The sequence below is a fragment of the Euleptes europaea genome, chromosome 14 (assembly GCF_029931775.1).
Source record: "Euleptes europaea isolate rEulEur1 chromosome 14, rEulEur1.hap1, whole genome shotgun sequence".
NCBI classification, from domain to species: domain Eukaryota; kingdom Metazoa; phylum Chordata; class Lepidosauria; order Squamata; family Sphaerodactylidae; genus Euleptes; species Euleptes europaea.
Genome location: NC_079325.1, coordinates 5998529 through 6019906, shown reverse-complemented (window position 1 = coordinate 6019906; position 21378 = coordinate 5998529). Strand labels below are relative to the sequence as shown.

Below are 21378 nucleotides of genomic sequence, written 5' to 3'. Positions count from 1 at the left end.
TCGGCTATTTGCCTTTGCTCAGATGCACGGATCTGTGCTTTCTCCCATTTTTTTCTCTTTTGACTGGTTTTGTTAGGGCCCCGTAGTTGGGGCTCTTTTGAGGTAGGGGTCGTGTAATCGGAGCCAACTTGGTCTGACAACTATTCAGTGGGTTGATCTGCAATTCTGCATCAAGCATGAGGGTTATTTAAAAGATGGGGCTCACCCAGTCCTGTCTGGAGGGATATACTCTCCAACTAAAAAATGCCAGCTTCTACAGCTGCTGGACACCAGGCTTCTGAAGAAGACTCTTCACTCGTGTGGATGAGCAATCTTCTTCACAAGAGCTGCCTTGGTCATGACTTTGGCTGGCTCTTATTCCACGCCCCCCCGAAAACGTGCTCTCAAACTGAAGTACGCCCCGAGTAGAGGCTTCGTTTCCCCGCACTGTGACCAGATTTTTGATGACTACAATAAAGGACTGTTCACAGGATGTCATTTGCCACCAAAAGAAATATTTTCCATGCCTTACTTTTCTTGCATTTAAGCTGGTTTCCTCAGTTTGGAAGCTAATTTGCATGGACATCATGCCATGTGCCCCAGATATGAAGGGAGCCCGGCATAGAGTGAGGGGCCAGCCTGCCAATTGGCTCTTTCAGCCAGTCCTCAGCAATGCTGAACTTCTGAACCTGAAAACTGATGGGCAGCTCGTCTCGCAAATGCCTGGAGGATGGGGATGACCCCCTTGCTGTCCCATAAAATTGAAGCCCCTGTCCCTAAGTTCACCAACCTTTGGTGACCATCTAAGGAGAGTCCCTTGCAGCCATGCTGCAAATTTGGTGACTCTACCTCCAAAAATGCCCCCACAAGAGCTTTAGAAAAAAAATAACTTTAGAGTCTAATGGACCCAAATTTTTCAGTAAATCCAGTAATAAAGCTGAAATACCCCTTTACTGGTGTGGGTATTTGGCTTATTTCAGGTTTACTGAAAATAATCGGGCCCAATAAACCCAGACCTGAAATTTACTGAATTTTTTCCCATGACCCTAGTAGCCATGTTGGACTGCAGGAGAAGAGCTAATTTCAAGTATCACCTTAAAGACCAACAAGATTTTGAGAGCCAAAGGTATCTGATGAAGGGAGCGTTGACTCTTGAAAGCTCATACCCTGAAAATTTTGTTTAAGGTGCTACTGGACTTGAATCAAGCTCTTCTGCTGCAGACCAATATGACTGCCCTCCTGAAACTAGGCAAATCTGATCAGCCATACATCTAGGGTTGCCAGCCTCCAGGTGGTTGCTGTGGAAAGAGGCAGCACGAGGCAAAGACTTAACCAAATAATAGAAGACAAAGCTATAATAAATAATAACCATTTACTAGTTCAAAGGTAAATGGTTATTATTTATTATAGCTTTGTCTTCTATTATTTGGTTAAGTCTTTGAGCCTCATGCTGCCTCTTTCCACAGTCTATACTTACTCAGCACAGGTCTAATAATAGCCTCCAGGTGGTGGCTGGAGATCTCCTGCTATTACAATTGATCTCCAGCTGATAGAGATCAGTTCACCTGGAGAAAATGGCCGCTTTGGCAATTGGACTCTATGACATTGAAGTCCCTCCCCTCTTCAAATCCTGCCCTCCTCAACTCCACCCCCAAAATCTCCAGGTATTTCCCAGCCCAGAGCTGGCAACCCTACATGTAGTATTGTGACATCATCAAGTTTACTACATGACCCCTGATTGGTTGGGAGGAAGGACCCCTAGCCAGAAAAAAAAGCAGCAGCAGACAGGGGGAAATGGCAATGAATTACCTTTATTTTTCTTTTCTGTCCAAGGTGACTCCTAGAAAATCTTGCCAGATCAAAAACAACAACAACCCAGAAAAGTAATATATAAGTACTGTAATAAATAAAGGGAAGGGAGGGAAGGCTAGGCAGGGAGAAATGTGAGGAAATACACCCATAGAATAAGGTGAATGCATGAACACATGAACACACGAACCTGCCTTAGACTGAATTAGACCCTTGGCCCATCAATGACAGTATTATCTACTCATATTGGCAGTGGCTCTCCAGGGTCTCAGGCTTTGGTCCTTTATACCACCTCCTACTTCCTGATCCTTACCTGGAGATGCAGGAGATTGAACCCACGACCTTCTGCATGCTAAGCAGATGCTCTACCACTAAGCCACAGCCTCTCCCCCAACATATGAAGGTGGCTTCATTTATTTAAGCCAGAAGGCTGAACAGGTTGCTGCTCTGAGCAACTTGGAAGAAGGGCGGGATAGAGATGTAGTAGACAGCTAGACGGAGATGGTATCAACAAGGGGTTATTATTTCCATAGTATCCTGCAAGGGAACCTTTCTTGTAGCACCTGGTTTATAACTCTTTGAAGAGCAAATGCTTGAGTAACCATTTTTCTCACTCTCACAAGCTGGAGTTATTTTTAAAAAATTGGAAATTTTTTGTCTGCACAGTCCTGAAAGAGTCTCTGTGTAGGCAACAATCCGTTACAACGTGTATACAATTGACAACCAGCTAAGAACTTACCAGCCACTTTCTTTACCGGTGCATTTCTATTTTGCCCTTCCTCCTCAGAGCTCAGAGTAGTGGACAACAGTCATATGGATACATAAAGCTGCCTTACACTGAATCAGACCTCTGGTCCATCAAAGTCAGTATTGTCTACTCAGTCTGGCAGCTGCTCTCCAGGATCTCAGGCAGAGGTCTTTCACTTTACCTAATGCCTAGTCCTTTTAATTGGAGTTGCTGGGGACCTGACCTGGGTGGCCTAGGCTAGCTGGATCTCATCAGATCTCAGAAGCTAAGCAGGGTTGGCCCTGGTTCATACTTGGATGGGAGACCATCAAGGAATACCAGGTTCGCTATGGAGAGGAAGGCAAAAGCAGTTTCTTGTCTTGAAACTGGGTCACCATAAGTTGGCTGTGACTTGATGGCACTTACATACACATACACCCACCCACCTGGGATCGAACCTGGGACCGTCTGCATGCCAAGCAGTTGCTGTGCCACTGAGCCACAGCCTCTCCATATAGTCCTGGGAATTAGGTCAGACTGAGGAAGACTGCCTCCAGGTGACCCAGTCCAGCTTGTGTCATGGATACTAGGGATTCGAACCCATGTCTTTGCCAAACTTAACCCAACAATTTAACCAATGCACCAATCTGGTTCTAGTCTACATCCCATGTATCAGCTTTACCTTGGCCAACAAAAGCCGTGTTTTATGAATGATGCATACGACTCAGGTCTTGATTCCCCAGCAGGTGAAAGTGTTCAGCTAATGATAGTGGGGTGTGGCTCCTGCCCGGATTCTACCACTGCACTGAGCAAAGTTTATTCCTTTATTCATTCATTTTTTTAAAAAATATATTTATTCAATAAAATAAACAACAACAAAAAACATACAACAATCTTCATAATTTAAAATTTGTGTAAGCGTAACATTTAACAGAATTTCTATATTACAACTTATTCCAATATCCTCATTCATACTACCACGCCAAATACATGGTTTAGTCCTCTGTAAAATCACTAGACTATCATCGTTGCACATTGTCCTTTCTCACCCTTAATTATAAGATTTTCCATTTTATTTACAGCTCATAACCATAGCTCATCTACTCATTGTATCACCATTTTTCTGATGCATTGTTAACTTAATTAAAACATATATTTCTTTAACTTTAACCAACCATTCCTCTATCTTTGCCCTTTATTCATTCATTAATGAAAACATTTATTCCCCACACCTTTTATTTTGGCCCAAGGTTGAAGTTTTGCTCCAATCTGAGGAGGCTTCCTCCAACTTCAGTGGCTCTTCTGGTGGAGGAAAAATGCGAACGTGGAATGAAGAACTACTTAAGTTGGTGGAAGGCTACTTAGAGGATGGTTAGATCCACCCCCCCCCAGTAAGAGGGCACCTCTTTACATGTGCTTGGTCATCTGATGTGGAGCACATATGACAGATAGTCTTCACAGGGTCCATGGGTAGGGTTGCCAACCTCCAGGTTGTGGCTTGAGATCTCCTGCTATTACATCTGATCTCCAGTTCACCTGGAGAAAATAGTCGCTTTGGAAAGTGGACCCTATGGCATTATACCCCATAGAAGTCCCTCCCCAAACCCCAACATTCTCAGGCTCCACCCCCCCCCCCCGCCAATCTCCAGGTATTTCCCAACACAGAGCAGTCACCCCTATCCATGAGAGACCATGATGGGACACAGGAAAGAAGGTCACATCTAAGGAATTATCAGAATTAATCTGCTTGGAAGCAACAGAGCTGAATGCTAGGCCAGCACATTTGAGAGAGGAGTTCCCAAAAGATACGATCTTCTGCGCGGTTGGGACATATTACACCATTGCGGTCAACCTGCTGCTTTGCACAACTCAATCCCATAATAACAGTTCATGATGCAACCACCTGTCATCTCCAGAACTTCATTCTCACCATAGCAGTCGGGTTTGGCACCATAGCCCTCTTGCAATCAGTTGGAACAAGGCAGAGCGAATGCCTGGAAGTTTCTCTGAGCTTTGGCAAGGAATTTCTTGCAGCTCTCTCCCATCTCACTGTTCAGTAGTTACCTTGGGCTCTCAATTCACACTTCTCAGATCTTGAGGTTTACAAATTAAAAGTCTGGCTCGCTTGTAACCTTGCTGGCTCTCTCTTCGAAACTCTTCAGGCAGATCTGAGCCAAATCAAGATTTATTTTATTAGATTTCTATTCCATTCATTCCTGTGGGCTCAGACTAATAAACGTCATGTTTTCCAAATGTTTTTGCCCCCAAAGGAGCTTACAGTTTAAGGCAGTACATGGTTTAGGTGATCACCGAGGCCAAATTAAATAAAAATGACATTTTATGGGCCTAAAATCTAAACAAAACAAAGCCCCCAAACCCAGATCAGACTGAACCAAATAAACCTAAAATACAAAATCCCTGCTGAACACTCAAACTATGCCGTGCAGCCCCTTCCATTTCAGACCACATCCAGCCTAAGGTTGCCAACTTTGAGTTGGGAGATTCCTGGATTTTTGGAGGTGGAGCTGGTGAGGGAAAGGACCTCAACAGGGATGCGCTATCGAATCCACCCTCCAAAATAGCCATTTTCTCCAGGGGAAGTGATCCCGGTTGTCTGGAGACCAGTTGTAATTCCAGGAGACCTCTAGGCCCCACGTGGAGGTTAGCAACCCTAATCCAGGCCCAACCAGCTCCACAGGATGACCAGGCCACCAGTTTACTTGGGTCTGGACATTGTGAGAAGGCTGTTGCCCCAACAGCACTGCTATTCTGACTTTGGTAAAGCATCTTGCAGGTTCTTAGGGTTGTCATCAACCTCCAAGTGGGGCCTGGAGACCTGGAATTATAAGTGATGTCCAAATGACACAGATCAGTTCCCCTGGAGAAAATGGCTGCTTTGGAGGGTATATTCTGTGTCTAGTGTTGCCAACCTCCAGGTACTAGCTGGAGATCTCCTGCTATTACAACTGGTCTCTAGCCGATAGAGATCAGTTCAACTAGAGAAAATGGCCGCTTTCGCCATTGGACTCTATAGCATTGAAGTCCCTCCCCTCCCCAAACCCTGCCTTCCTCAGGCTCCGCCCCAAAAACATTGGCTTGGCAACCCTATCTATGGCACTGTACCCCCCGAGGTCCCTCCCTTTTCTAAACCCTGCCCTCCCAGGCGCCACCTCCAAAATCATAGAGACCAAGGCTTTCCATCTCCAGATGTTGTCTCTCAGCACTGTTATTCTGAAGTTTAGTGTCTCTGTGGAGGTTTCCTTTAGTAGTCATGGCTGGTAGCCATTCTTGGACCTGTCTTTCATGACTCTGTCTAATCTTCTACCCTCGCCTCCAGCTTTGCAGGCTCTGCCCTTCTAAAATAACTGACACGCAGACATGAGAAGGGGATTAATAGATACGTAGGGTTGCCAGGTCCCTCTTTGCTACCGGCGGGAGGTTTTTAGGGTGGAGTCTGAGGAGGGCAGAGATTTGGAAGGGGAGGGACTTCAATGCCATTGAGTCCAATGGCCAAAGCGGTCATTTTCTCCAGGTGAGCTGATCTCTATCGGCTGGACATCAGTTGAAATAGCAGGAAATCTCCAGCTAGTACCTGGAAGTTGGCAACCCTACACATACGTTCCCCCCAAACCATAAGCCACAGGCTTCCTTCTGTGGGCCTGACATTACTATCTTTGCTTTTTGATGGCAAGAATGTTCCTTTCACCCCTGAGCATCCTGGGATGGTGCCGCTGCCTAATTATTACTTAGCTGTAAAACCCTTTTTGCGCGATAAGTCATCACCATGCCATAGTGTGTCAAGTCACATGAGGTCATCCTGGTGTTCTTCTTAAAACAATATGTTCTCAAGCTATATATAAATGAATTGCTGCACATTGTAATTAACCGGTCTGGATTCCATCTTTATCCCCTCTCGCTCTCTTAAATTATCTTAGTTCCTTCACTTCCCTTGGGCCCTATTTGTATTACAGTATGTACATGGCTAGCCTGATCTTGTCAGATCTCAGAAGCTAAGCAGGGTTGGCCGTGGTCAAAACTTAGATGGGAGACCTCCAAGGAAGTCCAGAGTTGCTATGCAGAGGCAGGCAATGGCAAACCACCTCTGTTCTTCCTTTGCCATGAATACCCTATAGGGTGGCTGTAAGTCGGCTGTGACTTGATGGCACTTTCCACCATGTATATTGCTCGTATTCCAGCTCAACGCTCATCATCTTTTACTTTTAAAAGTCTGCAAAATTTGTCTTTTGAAAATTCTGTTAGAGTTGCTTGACCTTTGCATCTCTGAACTACATTTCCCAGGGTTCCTTGGGAAGAGGCAACAACTGCTGAGCTAGTAGAAGTCATGGAGCATGCGTCATCTAATTTCACTTCTTTTTTCCTTATGCCCTCACACACAGTGGTGTCCTTCTGATCAGGGCCTTGTCAACCATGTGGGTAAATAAGCTACAGATTAGTGTCCACACACTAGTGGAGGGCACCCAGTCTGGTATGCAACATGGTAACAATATGGAGCTCCCAGCACTGTGAATACTTCCTTGGACCTAAAACAGGAGTGCTTTGGCCATTTTATTATTATTTTATTTTATTAAACTTATATCCTGCCCTCCCCAGTAAAAAAGCCAGGCACAGGGAGGGTCACACAGGTACAAATTGTACAATAAAACCATGATTAAAAACCTGCCCGATAAATCAATAAATAAAGAACTATATCATATGGCACCATTTGTGATATATCTGCCCCAGTAGGGCCTGCCATATTCTAAGCCCCCATAAGATAACAATTTCGAGAAAGGGGGTAAAGTAGGGTAGGGAGTAAGGTTGCCAACCTCCAGGTACTAGCTGGCAATCTCCTGCTATTGCAATTGATCTCCAGCCGACAGAGATCAGTTTACCTGGGGGAAATAGCTGCTTTGGAAATTGGACTCTATGGCATTGAAGTTCCTCCCTTCCCCAAACCCTACCCTCCTCAGGCTCTGCCCCAGAAACCTCCCACCAGTGGTGAAGAGGGACCTGGCAACCCTAGTAGGGAGGCCAGCACTGAGGGAAGGAAACCGTAGCTAGCCTCAACCATAACCCTGGTGGAATAGCTCTGTCTTGCAGGCCCTGTGGAAACCTGTAAGGTCCCGCAGGGCCCTGGTCTCATTAGAGAGACTATTCCACCAGACAGGAAAATATGCAATACTCTGGCCGTATGAGGAGCCAAATCCTGGGATTCCCCTCCCCCACAAAGGGATTGTAGGTTAGGACAGAATTAACAACTTCTCTATGTATGTTTCTTCCCTTATGGGGGCCTGTAAACATGGTTCGTGGAGATCCTCATGCCCTTTCATTTAAGTCTGCTCCTGATTTACTCCTTTCTTTCTATTTTGTAAAAAAAATAAATTACTTCCTCCAGCCTTTTTGTGAACCCCTTTAATATATGAGCAAGCACTCTGCTCCCACCCTTGTAATAAATCAGGCCTCTTTGGTGTATTCCATTACTTGCCTGGCTGCTCGCCGCTCTGCCTCCACCTGGTCCTTACCTCATTGCTCCAGCTTGGAACATGCTGCTTGATAATCCTCCTCCTGATCTTTTCTCATTAATCTTTGGGCAAAGGCGTGTTTGGGTGGTGATGGTTTTTAGATTTGGGCTACCCTAAATTACCTGTGAAATTTCCATTTGCAATCACTCCCCCCTCCCCCGCTGTCCTACGTTGTACCATGGAAATTGATGTTGACATGGCGTCCATCTTCCGAATCTGGGAATGGAGCCGATCAAAGGGTGATGTTTTATGCAATAGGTTGGTAACTAAAGGTTTAGAAAGCCCTTTGGAATCCATCTTGATGACAAGCACCATAAAAATGAAATTACCTTTCCCCCTTTCTTCTCTCTCTCCACCACTTTCATGTCATCTTTGAAGCTCTACCCACCCTGGGTTTTTGTAGGGTTGTCAACCAGCCGATATTTCACTAGTTTGTCTAGCAAACTTCTCATTAGACATTTTTTTTAAATCCAGTAAACTCCAGATAACGTAAAGTTCCTCCCAACCCACCATCTTCTGCCCATTTCTTGCCAATACCAGTAGATTCTGCCTCCAACTCACAAGATGTTGCCTTAGCTCTACCCCTCAAATTCCAGATTCGCGTTAACTCCCTCCAGTGTCTGCTTTGGCTGCATAGGATTTTTGAAGTACAGAACTGGCATTCTTACCTACCTTTTCTTAGAATGTCCACTCAGTATCTGATGGGGAATCATATCATCAATATTTCCTCATGGCCACCATCGAGCTGGGAATATTTATTTCTTTATAACTCTAAGATGTTGATTTTTAAAAACTGGAATATGTATGCTTTAACTGGAATATGTTTGTATGGGCTTGGGACAACTCACAACATATTATACAATTTAATATGTTGTGAACTGCCTGAGCCTGGCATTGCCAGGGAGAGATGGGATATTAAATAAATAAATAGATAAATCTATGTTACTTATAGACTGCATTTCTTGCTGAGACTCAAGACAGATTACAGAGAATCAGTCAATACAATCAACAGAATGGGACGTCCAATAGACAATGTAATAGAATTTAACCTGCAGAAATCTGGAACCAACCTGAGATTGGAAACAACAGTGAAATATTAACATGACACCTTAAATGGTGCAAACATTACGCAGCAGGAATCTACTTACAGCAACAGAGAATACAAACTATATACAGTTGTATAGTCTACAGTCCCTAACATTTTACCCCAAGCTTCTTTCTGAACCACATTGTTTATAGTCCTGCCTGCGTAAAATAGCCCTCTTGAATAATTTCCGTTTTGCTAGAGAGCCAGTGTGGTGTAGTGGTTAAGAACGGTGGTTAGGAGTGGTGGACTCTGAGCTGGTAAACCGGATTTGATTCCCCACTCCTCCGCATGAGCTGCAGATGCTAATCTGGTGAATTGGGTTGGTTTCCCCACTCCTACACATGAAGCCAGCTGTGTGACCTTGGGCTAGTCACAGCACTATTAGAGCTCTCTCAGTCCCACCTACCTCACAGGGTGTCTGTTGTGGGGAGAGAAAGGGATGGAGATTGTAAGCCGGTTTGATTCTTCCTTAAGTGCTGGAGAAACTCGGCTTCTTCTTCTTCTCCTCCTCCTCCTCCTCCTCCTCCTCCTCCTCCTCCTCCTCCTCCCCCTCCTTCTAGGTTTGCAGAAAACCAGGAGTGTTGGAGCCTTCCTGACCTCATCAGGAAGGCCGTTCCATACCTTGCTGGCCTGCTGCCCTTTCCTGAGCTCACCCTGCACTAGCGTTTCCAGCTCTGGATTGGGAAATTCCTGAAGGTTTGGGAGAGGAGCCTGGGGAGGGCAGGGTTTGGGGAGGGGAGGCACCACAGCAGGGATGTGCCATAGAGTTGGGAAATACCTGGAGATTTGGGGGATGGAGCCTAGGGAGGGTGAGGTGAGGGGTGGGGAAGTGAGGTGAGGGGCAGGGTACAATGCCATAGAGTCCACCTTCCCAAGCGGCCATTTTTTACAGGTGCACTGATCTCTGTCGCCTGGAGATCCGTTGTAATACCTGGAGATCTTCAGTCACCACCTGGAGGTTGATAACCCCAATCATCCCACTATGTCATTTCTGCAAAAATATTACACTTCTGCTAAAATGTTATTTACATTTTGTTTCAGCTTAGTCTCAGGTTTCTCCTTGGTTTCAATTGTCTGCAATCCTAATCCTATTAAATTGCTTATTGGATGTCCCATTATTGTTGACTGTATTGACTTACACTGTAGAATGTGCAGTGGGTGTCAGTGAGAAAGGTGGACTGTAAACAATGCGAATGAATGAATGAATGAATGAATGAATGAATGAATGAATGAATGACCACTGGTCAGAGCTATGTTGTATTTTCTTAATTCCTAGGAAAGAGCTGGAATTCTCATGGCACCATATTTCTTGTGGTTCCTTGGAGGGAGACCGTGAAAGTTGTGGGTTCTCCTCAATTTCCCTGTGCATGGTATTTGATTTGGATCTTGTCTGCGGCAGGAGTGGAGAAAGGGTTTCAGTCCTCCACCTAGGGTGGCCAGTTCTGGGTTGGGAAATTCCTGGAGATTTTGGGGGGTGGAGTATGGGGAAGGTGGGGAGGGGGAGGGGGGACCTCAGTGGGATATAATGCCTTAGAATCTACCTTCCAAAGTGACCATTTTCTTCAGGGGAACTGATCTCTGTCGCCTGGAGATCAGTTGTACTCCCAAGAAATCTCCAGCTGCCATCTGGAGGTTGGTGACTCTATCTCCACCCCTCCCCAAATGCCATTTTCCTGGCCTGAAACAGTCCTGGGAAGACACAAAATTGGGCCCAAAAGAGAAACTTGCGTATACATTCATGGGTTTCCCCAGCAGGCCAAATGGAAATATGCCTTCAGAGGAATAGATCTTGTTTCCGAATTGCCAGGTAGGGCCACAGGCTGTGGGAGATATAAACCCATAGGATTTGAAGGCACTAAGAGTACCGATTTTAACACCAATCCATAAGAGTTCAAGTGCTGTGATGAACGGATGATGTCTAAGTCTTGGACCGAGGAGGAAATCCCCGCTCAGTCCTGGTGGGTGGCTTTGGGGAAAAAATCATTATCTCTGTTCCTAATTATCTTGCAGGGTTGTGTCGTAAGGATAAAAAGAGATAAAGAGTTTCTTGCCTTAAGCCATTGGGCGCTGGGTGTAAATGAAATAATAATATGTATTTTTTTAAAAGTTATGAGTCCATACAAGAAAACTGATAAGGGTGGGTATGTCTCTTCCATTCCATATTTATTAAAGTTTGGAATGGAGATATTTATCTGCATTAGAGATTCACTGTTGATAGGACTGCATGCGCATTTTCCTCCACGCATACTAGCCTGCTAGAATAATACCCAGGCAATGTTTTTGCCCTTTAAAGCATTTTGGACTTGATTGTGAGAGCCGTAAAAATAACCTTTTGGATGAATTAAAGGTAAATGTCCCCTGTGCAAGCACCGGGTCATTCCTGACCCATGGGGTGACGTCACATCCCGACATTTCCTTGAATGAATTAACTGGACATCAAAACAAAACAAAACCCTGTTCACTTCAAAAATCACCCATCTCTGGAAATGTCAAAAAAGAAATGTAGATAATTATCTCCAAACTTTTGCAAGGAAATTGAAATGGAATGGTGTAGTGGTTAGAGTATTGGGCTAGGATCTGGGAGAATCAGATTTAGATCTCCATTCAGTCCTGGAAGCAGGCTGGGTGAATTTGGACGAGTCATACACGGTCAGCCTAGCCTACCTTATCGGGTTGTGAGGATAAAATGGAAGAGAGGAGAACGATGTAAACCATGTTGGGTCCCCCTTGGGGAGCTGGTGGGGAATAAATGAAGTAAATAAACAGTATGTGTGTTTTAAGATCTATGTGAGCAGGCACTCAACTGTGCCTTGACATCGAGAGCCAGCGTGGTGTAGTAGTTAAGAGTGGTGGTTTGGAGCAGTGGACTTTAATCTAGAGAACCGGGTTTGATTCCCCACTCCTCCACATGAAGTCAGCTAGGTGACCTTGGGCCAGACACAGTTCTCTCTGAACTCTCTTAGCTCCACCTACCACACAGGGTGTCTGTTGTGAAGAGAGGAAGGGAAGGTGATTGTAAGCTGGTTTGGTTCTTCCTTATGTGGTAGAAAAAGTTGGCATATAAAAACCAACTCTTGAGGGGAGGGGCTGTGGCTCAGTGGTAGAGCATTTGCTTGGCATGCTGAAAGTCCCAGGTTCAATCCCCGGCATCTCCAGTTAAAGGGACCAGGCATGTAGGTGATGTGAAAGACCTCTGCCTGAGACCCTGGAGAGCTGCTGGTGCGCCTGAGAGGTTGTTCCCAGTACATAGCAGATGGAAAACCACTTCCACCAGATTTGCCCTGTTGCAAATGTGTCCCTAGATAGGTCTCGTACACTGACTTCCAGATGCCCCCCCAGATTGGTATGTAGCACACCAGTTGAGAAGAAGAAGAGTTGGTTTTTATACCCAGCTTTTATCTACTTTTAAGGAATCTCAAAGTGGCTTACAATCACCTTTTCTTCCCCTCCCCATAACAGACACCTTGTGAGTTGGGTGGGGCCGAGAGAGTTCAGAGAGAACTGTGACTAGCCCAAGGTCACCCAGCAGGCTTCATGCATAGGAGTGGGGAAACCAACCCGGTTCTCCAGATTAGAGTCCGCCACTCTTAACCACTACGCCACACTGGCTCTTGTAGTTGCATCGCTCAGACCCGTTCCTTCTGCCTTCATGCACTCAGCATCGTTGAAGGAGGCAGGGAGGGAGTGACGATCAAAGGCGGTCTCATTAAGTCCAAGCCCAGCTTGGCGCACAACCTGTTTCTCCTTTCCGGGCTTCATATAGCCTTGATCATAGTGCTGAAAGGCTGGGCCCAGAACAAACGAATCCCCGGTCATGTTGGAACAACATCTCAGCTGAGGGCGTCATACTGCCTGTTGCAACACTGGGCGACGTCATCCCATAATTACATGGAAAAACTGTTATTGTTGCACAGGGAGGGAGGGAGAGACAGATGCACACGCCCTGGGCTGGGCCCTATTCTTCAAACTCAGCTGGATTTTGAAAAGGGCTTCCCTGCTTGTCTGTCCCCAGCAAATTACTCCATCATGATGAACACATGAACCTGCCTTATACTGAATCAGACCCTTGGTCCATCCAAGTCAGTATTGTCTACTCTGACCGGCAGCAGCTCTCCAAGGTCTCAGGCAAGGGTTTTTCACATCAGCTACTTGCCTGATCCCTTTCACTGGAGATGCCGGGGATTGAACCTAGGACCTTCTGCATGCCAAGCAGATGCTCTACAACTGAGCCATGGCCCTTCCCCAAAGAAAAGAAGCATCCCGCCCCCTTTCCTTTCCCAAGCTAGTCATGGAAGTCAATGTGACTGCTCAGGGTCCTCAGCCTCCAGGTGGGGCCTGGAGAGTTCCTGAATTTATAACTGATCTCCAGACTACAGACATCAGTTCCCCTCAAGAAAATGTCTGCTTTGGAAGGTAGATTCTAGGCTTGCCAAGTTTTCACTGGGGACAGGACTCTCACAGAGGTACAATGGATCTCTAGGCTACAGAGATCAGTTCCCCCTGCAGGAAATGGCTGCTTTGGAGGTAGGGTTACCAGCTCCAGGCTGGGAACTACTTGGATATTTTGGGGATGGAGCCTGAGGTGGGCAGAGTTTGGAGAGTGGAAGGACTTCAATGCCATAGAGTCCAATTGCAAGAGTGGCCATTTTCTCCAGGTAGGGTTGCCAGGTCCCTCTTCACCACTGGTGGGAGGTTTCTGGGGTGGAGCCTGAGGAGGGCGGGGTTTGGGGAGGTGAGGGGCTTCAATGCCATAGAGTCCAATTGCAAGAGTGGCCATTTTCTCCAGGTAGGGTTGCCAGGTCCCTCTTCACCACTGGTGGGAGGTTTCTGGGGTGGAGCCTGAGGAGGGCGGGGTTTGGGGAGGTGAGGGGCTTCAATGCCATAGAGTCCAATTGCCAAAGCGGCCATTTTCTCCAGGGGAACTGATTTCTATCAGCTGGAGATCAGTTGTAATAGCAGGAGAACTCCAGCCACCACCTGGAGGTTGGCAACCCTATTTGGAGGGCAGACTGTATGGCATTCTACCCTGCAGAGGTCCCTCCCCACATCCCACCCTCCCCAAACTCTACCCCCAAATCACCAGGAATTTCCCAACCCCGAGTTGGCAACCCTGCCCCCCTGCCCCGCAGATTGATGCAGTAGTTGACTCGTTTGCCCCCACTGGAGACCTGGAGGTGTGGGCTGCTGCCGTTTCCACAGCTGCTACTCAATGGCTGCCAGGAACACGCAGCTCCCGGGCTTGGTGGAGCAGGGCCCAAGGCAGGAGCCAAGCGCTTCTGGGGGGGCTTTGAAGTCGGCCTCCTGCGGCGCGGTTTCATTGGCTTCCTTCTCTCCCTCCCACAGACTGAACTCGCTCTGCAAAAAGAACAGCTGCAGCTCAAGATCATAGAGATTGAAGATGAGGTGGATAAATGGCACAAAGAGAGGGACCGCATCAAGGTGAGAACCTCCTGCCTTCTCCTTTTCCAGCCTTCGCGCGCCGTTCCTTCGCTTCCCCCATTTCTCAGACGGTTCCTCCCCTTCACCATCTTCCTCCCCCCCTTTCGCCTTGCTCTTTTTGTCTCCTGTTTTCCCTTGTCGTATTCCTTGTTCTTTTTTCTTTTCTCTCTCCGCACATTCTCGCCTTGTGCTCACTTTCTTTTTGAGCATCGCTGTAGCGCCTGACCAACCCCAGGCATCTGAAGCCTGAGGAATTAAAAAAAAAAAAAAAAACCCTTGGCAGAAGGCCTGGAACACACAACAGCCTCCCAGGACTATCTTATGCGTTAAGTTTCGTCCTCCGGGTTTGCCAGAGATGTCTGCTTATCTTCCCTGCCAGGGCTTGTCCGTGAATATCTGAAGGAGTTGCAAAAATTATGTCAAGCAAAAAATAAAAATAAAAAAAGGCAAAGCCTGTGCTGTTTGCAAATCTCCAGAGACCTTGCAGTATGCAAACTTTCATTATCTGAATTTGCTGGGTCCCGTGTTCATATAATCTTAATTGTGCTTCCCGTTGTCCAAGCCTTTGATTAGCAAGAGGTTTGGGAATGTTGAGCAGCTGTTTGGACAAATGGAACATGGCCGGTTGCAGCAGGGATGGGAAGACCACCCCAGAGAAATTAACAATGGTCTTTTCCTCTCTCTTTATGATTTCTTGGATGGTTCTGCAACCTTACGTTGCATCTCTCTGTTGCATCTCTCTGTTTACCAGTAAAGTGCTTCCTGTCTGTACGCACTGACACATCTTTCTTCAATGGGGATTAAACTATTCCAATTCCTCTCAGCTTTAGGGTTGCTGACTATGCCGAAAATGTGTTCTATGTGGCCACTGGCCATCACAAATAACTAAAGCATAGTAATACAGCAATATAAATAAAGCAAATCAGCCATTAAAATATTAAAACAGATACCAAATATACTAACATATACTAATTTGTCATTTTAAACTTAATTGATAGCTCCTTCAGAAACCTTAGGTCTTATTTTCTTTGCCACTAGGGCAAAAAAAAAACATCCTTTATGTTACATAAGCATCTAGGTCAGATGGCAGAAATTTAATTTTATCCTCATCCGAATATGCTGTAATAATGGAAAATATTCCTGCTAAGAATTTGGCTCTAGGACCATCGTGCAGGGGGCAAGAAAAGATATAATGAGGTAAGTCCTCCAGTTTTGAGGATCCGCCAATGCACAGGCATTGTTTCCTTGGTAATCGAGAATATTGACCAGCCAATAAAGCCTTTGGCGTGGATTGGAAGCACAATGATGTAAAAGATGCTCTAATATTAGCATTTGAGATCTTATCTAGATAGAGGGTTCTAGCGTGGTCCAGGTTGCTAACTATGGGCTGGGAAATTCCTGGAGATTTGGAACTGGAGCTTGGGGAGAGAAGGATTTGGGGAGGGACCTCAGCAGGCTATAACGCCATAGAGTCCACCTTCCAAAACAATCATTTCCACCAGGGGAACTGATCTCTGTAGCCTATAGATCATTTCTAATTCTGGGAGATCTCCAGGCCCACCTGGAGGTTGGCAACCCTAGCTTGGGTTGCCAGCTTTCAAATGGGGCCTAGAGATCTCCTGGAATTACAACTGATGTCCAGACTCCAGGGTTCAGTTCCCCTGAAGAAAATGGCAACTTTGGAGGATGCACACTAGTACATTATACCCTGCTGAGGACCCTCCTCGAACCCCAGCCTAGGCTCCACCCCCAACCTCCAGGAATTTTCCAACACAGAGTTGGCAACCCTAAGAAACACAGTGGCTCACCATAGTCTTTTGTACTATGTTCTGCCAATCAAGCTGTCATCTGGGTTGGCCGCATACCTCAGGAGTTGCTATTTTAGAAGTTGGCCTCCCAGGGCAGTGTCATTTTGGTTTTGTCTGAACATGCATGGTGCTGACAGTATCGCAAAAGGATAGTTTGAATAACACCAAGGTTTCTGTTTTTGTTTTTAACTGTCCCTAATGACTCAGTGGACGTTCAACCGTAGCTGTTTCTTTGCCCTGATCCCCAGGAAACTGTCATGGTATTCAGAGCTGACAATTTAGTTGAGAATTGGTGTGTGGGTGGAAGGGCTCTCTGTAGAAGCCACTAACTTTGTTAGATTAAAAGAAGTCTGAGACGCTGTCCTCTCATCAAGGGATGTGGTCACACCGAGACGCTGGCTTGCGCCTTTGTTATAGGTGATATTATTGTCAGTGAACACCCTTTGAGGCTTCTCTCTTTCCTCGCTTATCCTTAACAATCCCAGACATCAGGGTGGTTTCCCTCCCCCCACTGAATCAAGCCTGCATTATTATACACCCCAGTCATGCTATTAGCCTTTGGCTGGCAACGTCTAGCACATGGATGACAAATGCCAATTTAACAGCCACTTCTTTCACACTTTCTAAAAAGTAGAATGGCACGGTTAATTTTTTGCTGAGCTTATCACGCAAAGCTCCATGTTTGATGCCTTTCTATAGGGAAACCCTCCCTTCATGTAGAAAACAAGTACTTCAGGGAAAAGGGTTTGAATATAGTCTTCTCCCTTATTGTATATTTTTGGGATACTAGTAAAAAGGGATACTAGTCATGATGCATATCTATTCTCTCCAGGGCAAGGGAACATGCCTACTATATTAGGTGCTGTGGAACACAGGCAGGATAATGCTGCTGCAGCCGTCTTGCTTGTGGGCTTCCTAGAGGCACCTGGTTGGCCACTGTGAGAACAGACTGCTGGACTTGATGGGCCTTGGTCTGATCCCCCAGGGCCTTTCTTATGTTCTTATAACTTGGAAGGCTTTAAGAAGGGAGTGGACATGTCCATGGAGGAGGGGGCTATCCATGGCTACTAGTCAAAATGAATACTAGTCATGATGCATACCTATTATCTTCACGATCAGAGGAACATGCCTATTATATTAGGTGCAATGGAACACAGGCAGGATAATGCTGCAGTCGTTTGCGTGCTTCCTAGAAGCACCTGGTTGGCCACTGTGTGAACAGACTGCTGGACTTGATGGGGCCTTGGTCTGATCCAGCAGGGCTTTTCTTATGTTCTTATGGGATTTTTTTTTAAGGCCAACTCCAGCCATGCAGGTAAACAAGCATAAGAAGAGCCCTGCTGATTCAGACCAGGGGTCCATCTAGTGCACTGGTGGCAAACCTATGACACGCGTGCCAGAGGGGGCATGCAGAGCCCTCTCTGTGGGCACTTGCACCGTTGCCCCAGCACATCTAGAGAGTTGCAAATCCAAGGCAAAACCTCCCGTGCATTTTGGCCATTTGGTCCCTCCCCTCACCCGCTGGCCGCGCTAAGACCCTGTGGGATCTGCCCAGGCCTGTCTCCCGCCTTCCTTTCCCCCCTGCTTCCTGGAGCCTCCCGATGGGCCTCCGAGCGGCCGAGTGGCTCCGGAGCAGCAGCAGTAGCAGGCGGTGGCAGCAGCGGGGCAGGCATGGAGTGGCAAAGCCAGGGGCTGCTGCTGCTGGCCGCCCTGGCCGGCGCGCAGTACGAGAAGTACAGCTTCTGCAGCTTCCTGCGGCTGAGCTGCTGCCGCTGCAGTGCACCTACACACTGGAGCAGTACGAGGGTGAGGGCTGGAAGGAGAGTCTCCACGCCCTAGAGGCCAGCCTGTGCCTCCACTGCCTGCTGCTCGACAGCGAGGCGCACTGCCACCAGGAGTGCGCCGGCGGCAGGGGCGAGGCACCGGGGAGCCCTGGCTCGGGGAGCTGGCCTTTGGAGAGCCGGGCCATGGTGCTGCGCTGGAAGAGGGGCTGGCTGAGCTTGAGCTCTTCAGGCGCGTCCTGTGGCGATGCTGAAAGCACGGCCTGCCCGTCTTCCAGCTCCGCTATCTGCCGGCTGAGACCCTGTGTGACTTCCAGCGATGCACCTTCTACCTGTACCTGCACTACGCACTCTATAAGGTGAGGGCACACCCCCCGGAGGTTGTCCGGCTGCACAATCCTGTGCAGAGCGACTCCGCTAGCATGGGATGAAGTGGGGATGTTAATGTATGAGTTGTTTTTTCTAAACTAAACCCTCAGTATTCAGGTTAAATTGCTGTGTTTGCACTTTGCAATAAATAAGTGGGTTTTGGGTTGCAGTTTGGCCACTCGGTCTCTAAAAGGTTCGCCATCACTGATCTAGTGTGACATCCTGTCTCACACAGTGGCCAAGCTCAAAAGCAGGGGTGTCAAACTCAATTGTTACTAGGGTTGAATGTAACATAAAAGTCACTTGGTCAGGATGGGCAATGCCTCGCCAGCCCAGATTGAGAGTGTGTGGGGGGATGGCTACATGTCTCTTGGGCCAGATGGGAGCTCTCAGGGGCTGGATCTGGCCCGCGGGTTTTATGTTTGACACCCCTGCTCTAGAGGGCCAACAAATGGCATAGAGGCCGAGGCCTTCCCCTGATGTTGACCCCTGGCACTGGGATTCAGACGCTGACTGCCTCTGAACATGGAGGTTCCCTTTAGGCACCATGACTACTAGTTGCTTAATGCCATTACTTGTAGAATGTGCTAGGGATCTGAGAAAACAATGCCTTAAATTATTACTGTCAGATAGAAGTGAGGTTTTAACCAATAGAGTTGCTAGATTTGCCTGGTTAGCAATAAGAATAAGACAGAGCTGGACCACATCTATACAATAGCTTTGGACGTATGGGATGAATATTGGCTGGAATCTTAGTTATTTTGTATTAACCCCAGGAATTTTTCTGTATTGATTATTTTAGTTATGTCTGTGGTTTTAAATATTTGAATTTGTGTTTTATCCTGAATATTTGTGATTTAACTATATATTATGTGACATCTTTTATTTGATGGTCCATGACCGTAATAAATTATACTATACGACTAGTAGACACTGATAGACCTCTCCTCCTTTTAAAGCTGTCTATGCCTGTGACCATCACTACATCCTCTGGCAGAAAATTTCACATTTTTATCACTTGCTGGGCAAAGGAGTATTTCTTTTTGTCCAGCCACTGCCTTGAGTGTCCTGGATATAATGCCCAATTCACAGTAGGTTGTTTCCAAGCAGTCTCTTTCCGCTTTGGTCTCTGTTTAGAATTTCACCACCAATGAGAAAGCCACAGTGGAGCAGCATTTCAAAGAGCTGATCCGTGACTTGGAGAAGCAGAGGGATGAAGTCAAGGCTGGCCTGGACCACAGGGAGAAGGTGGCCGTGGAGAACATCAGTGAGATTGTGGAGGAGCTGGAGGACAGGGCCAAACTGCTGCAAGAGGACAAGGAGACAAGGGAGCAGATCAGCCAGATCAGTGATTCGGTGCTCTTCCTGCAGGTGAGCAAGGCTGTTTTCTCCACTGCCCCAGAGCATGAGAGATCGGAGGGCTTAAGCATCAAATATAAGCCAATCAATTAGAAATGCTGTTGCACCTTTCAAAGTCCTTTGGGTGCGACTGGTAAGTGATCGATGTTTCAGAGTTTCCACTTGGCACAGAAAAGGAAAAGGAAAGTAAAAAAGAACGAGACAAAATGGAAGGGAAAGGGAAGCGAAGGGTGCAGGGGAGGGGGAGTAAGGCGGGTTTGGCCATCTCGGGAAGACCGGCCCTTGGATGGTTTCGGCTGGTACCTGTCTTGAGATCAGGAACCTAGCGCTCAGGAACCCCCAATCTAGTGGGGTGGGGTCCAGGTATGTCTGCTTGGACCACCAAGGGCTCTAGTGCGCCTAGAGCTCTTCCGACTGACAAAGGGCAGCAGACGATCAGCAAAAGCTGACTCTTCCGTCGGCCATCTTGCCCCGCCTCCCTCGGCCATCTTGCCCTGCCTCCCTACAGGGTTGAGCAGTGCACCCTACAGGGTTGCCATATGTCAGCTGCGGTTTGACAGCACTTTCCACCACCAACCTATCAGTCCACTCACCAAAGTTCAAAGCCTTCCTCCAGCTGAAGGAGAGTCTTCTGCCCACTTCAGTGGTTCCTCCTCTAGCAGAAGTTGAAAGACTCCTTTCTCTGGAGGAAGGCTTCCAAATTTCTGCGAGGCTCCTTCTGGGTCACTGGCTATGTCTGGCCATGGGGAGTCTCCCCCTAGCTGCTCTCCAGTTACACCCTCCATTCCCCTGGAGAAACAGATTGCTGGGCCACAGAATGGAGAGGGAAGGGGGTTGCTTCCATCGTGTTCCTGCTTCTTTTCATAGGCACCTCCACTTTTGCCTGGAGGTGTCCCACCTCTTCCTCCTTGGCCTGGTGACCTGCCCCCATTTATCCCTTCCTAGCAGGCCACACAGTGCCCACCATTGGCCTAGTTTTCCCATGAGATTTCCCACCCCTGCAGGAAGTCCCAGCTGCTCCTGGATGCCTTGGGCATGGCCAGGTCACTTCTCCCTTTGTCCCACCCCCTACTGCTGGAAGTCTTCTTCTTTCCCTCCCCACCTGCTGCACTGTGGTGTTAAAGGGCCTGTCTGCATCTCCACTGGCCCAGCGGTTCAGTGGGGCAAAGACGGGTTCAGTGGGGCAAAGATGAGGGACCAGCAACTGAGTGCTGAGATGGACTCTATTGGTGGAGGGGGCAAGACTGCAGGGGCCACTGGGTTTGAACACATGAACGCCTTATACTGAATCAGACCCTTGGTCCATCAAAGTCAGTATTGTCTACTCAGACTGTCGGCAGCTCTTCAGGGTCTCAGGCAGGGGTCTTTCACATCACCTACCTGCCTAGTCCCTTTAACTGGATCTTCTGCATGCCAAGCAGATGCTCTACCACTGAGCCACAGCCCCTGGACATTTTGTTGAGTGGAGTGGTGGGATACATGCAGCTGAAATCCATGT

General features: G+C 47.3%; 1 protein-coding gene across 3 annotated transcripts in view; it reads left to right on the top strand.

Annotated features, from left to right (window-relative positions):
• TRIM29 (tripartite motif containing 29) overlaps positions 1–21378 on the top strand; it is a 44973-nt gene that overhangs the window by 8389 nt on the left and 15206 nt on the right. For all 3 annotated transcript variants that reach the window (XM_056860666.1, XM_056860667.1, XM_056860668.1), the window contains exons 2-3: positions 14468–14563; positions 19659–19892. In XM_056860666.1, the coding sequence (XP_056716644.1) occupies positions 14468–14563; positions 19659–19892 (330 nt within the window). The remainder of the gene's footprint in view (positions 1–14467; positions 14564–19658; positions 19893–21378) is intronic.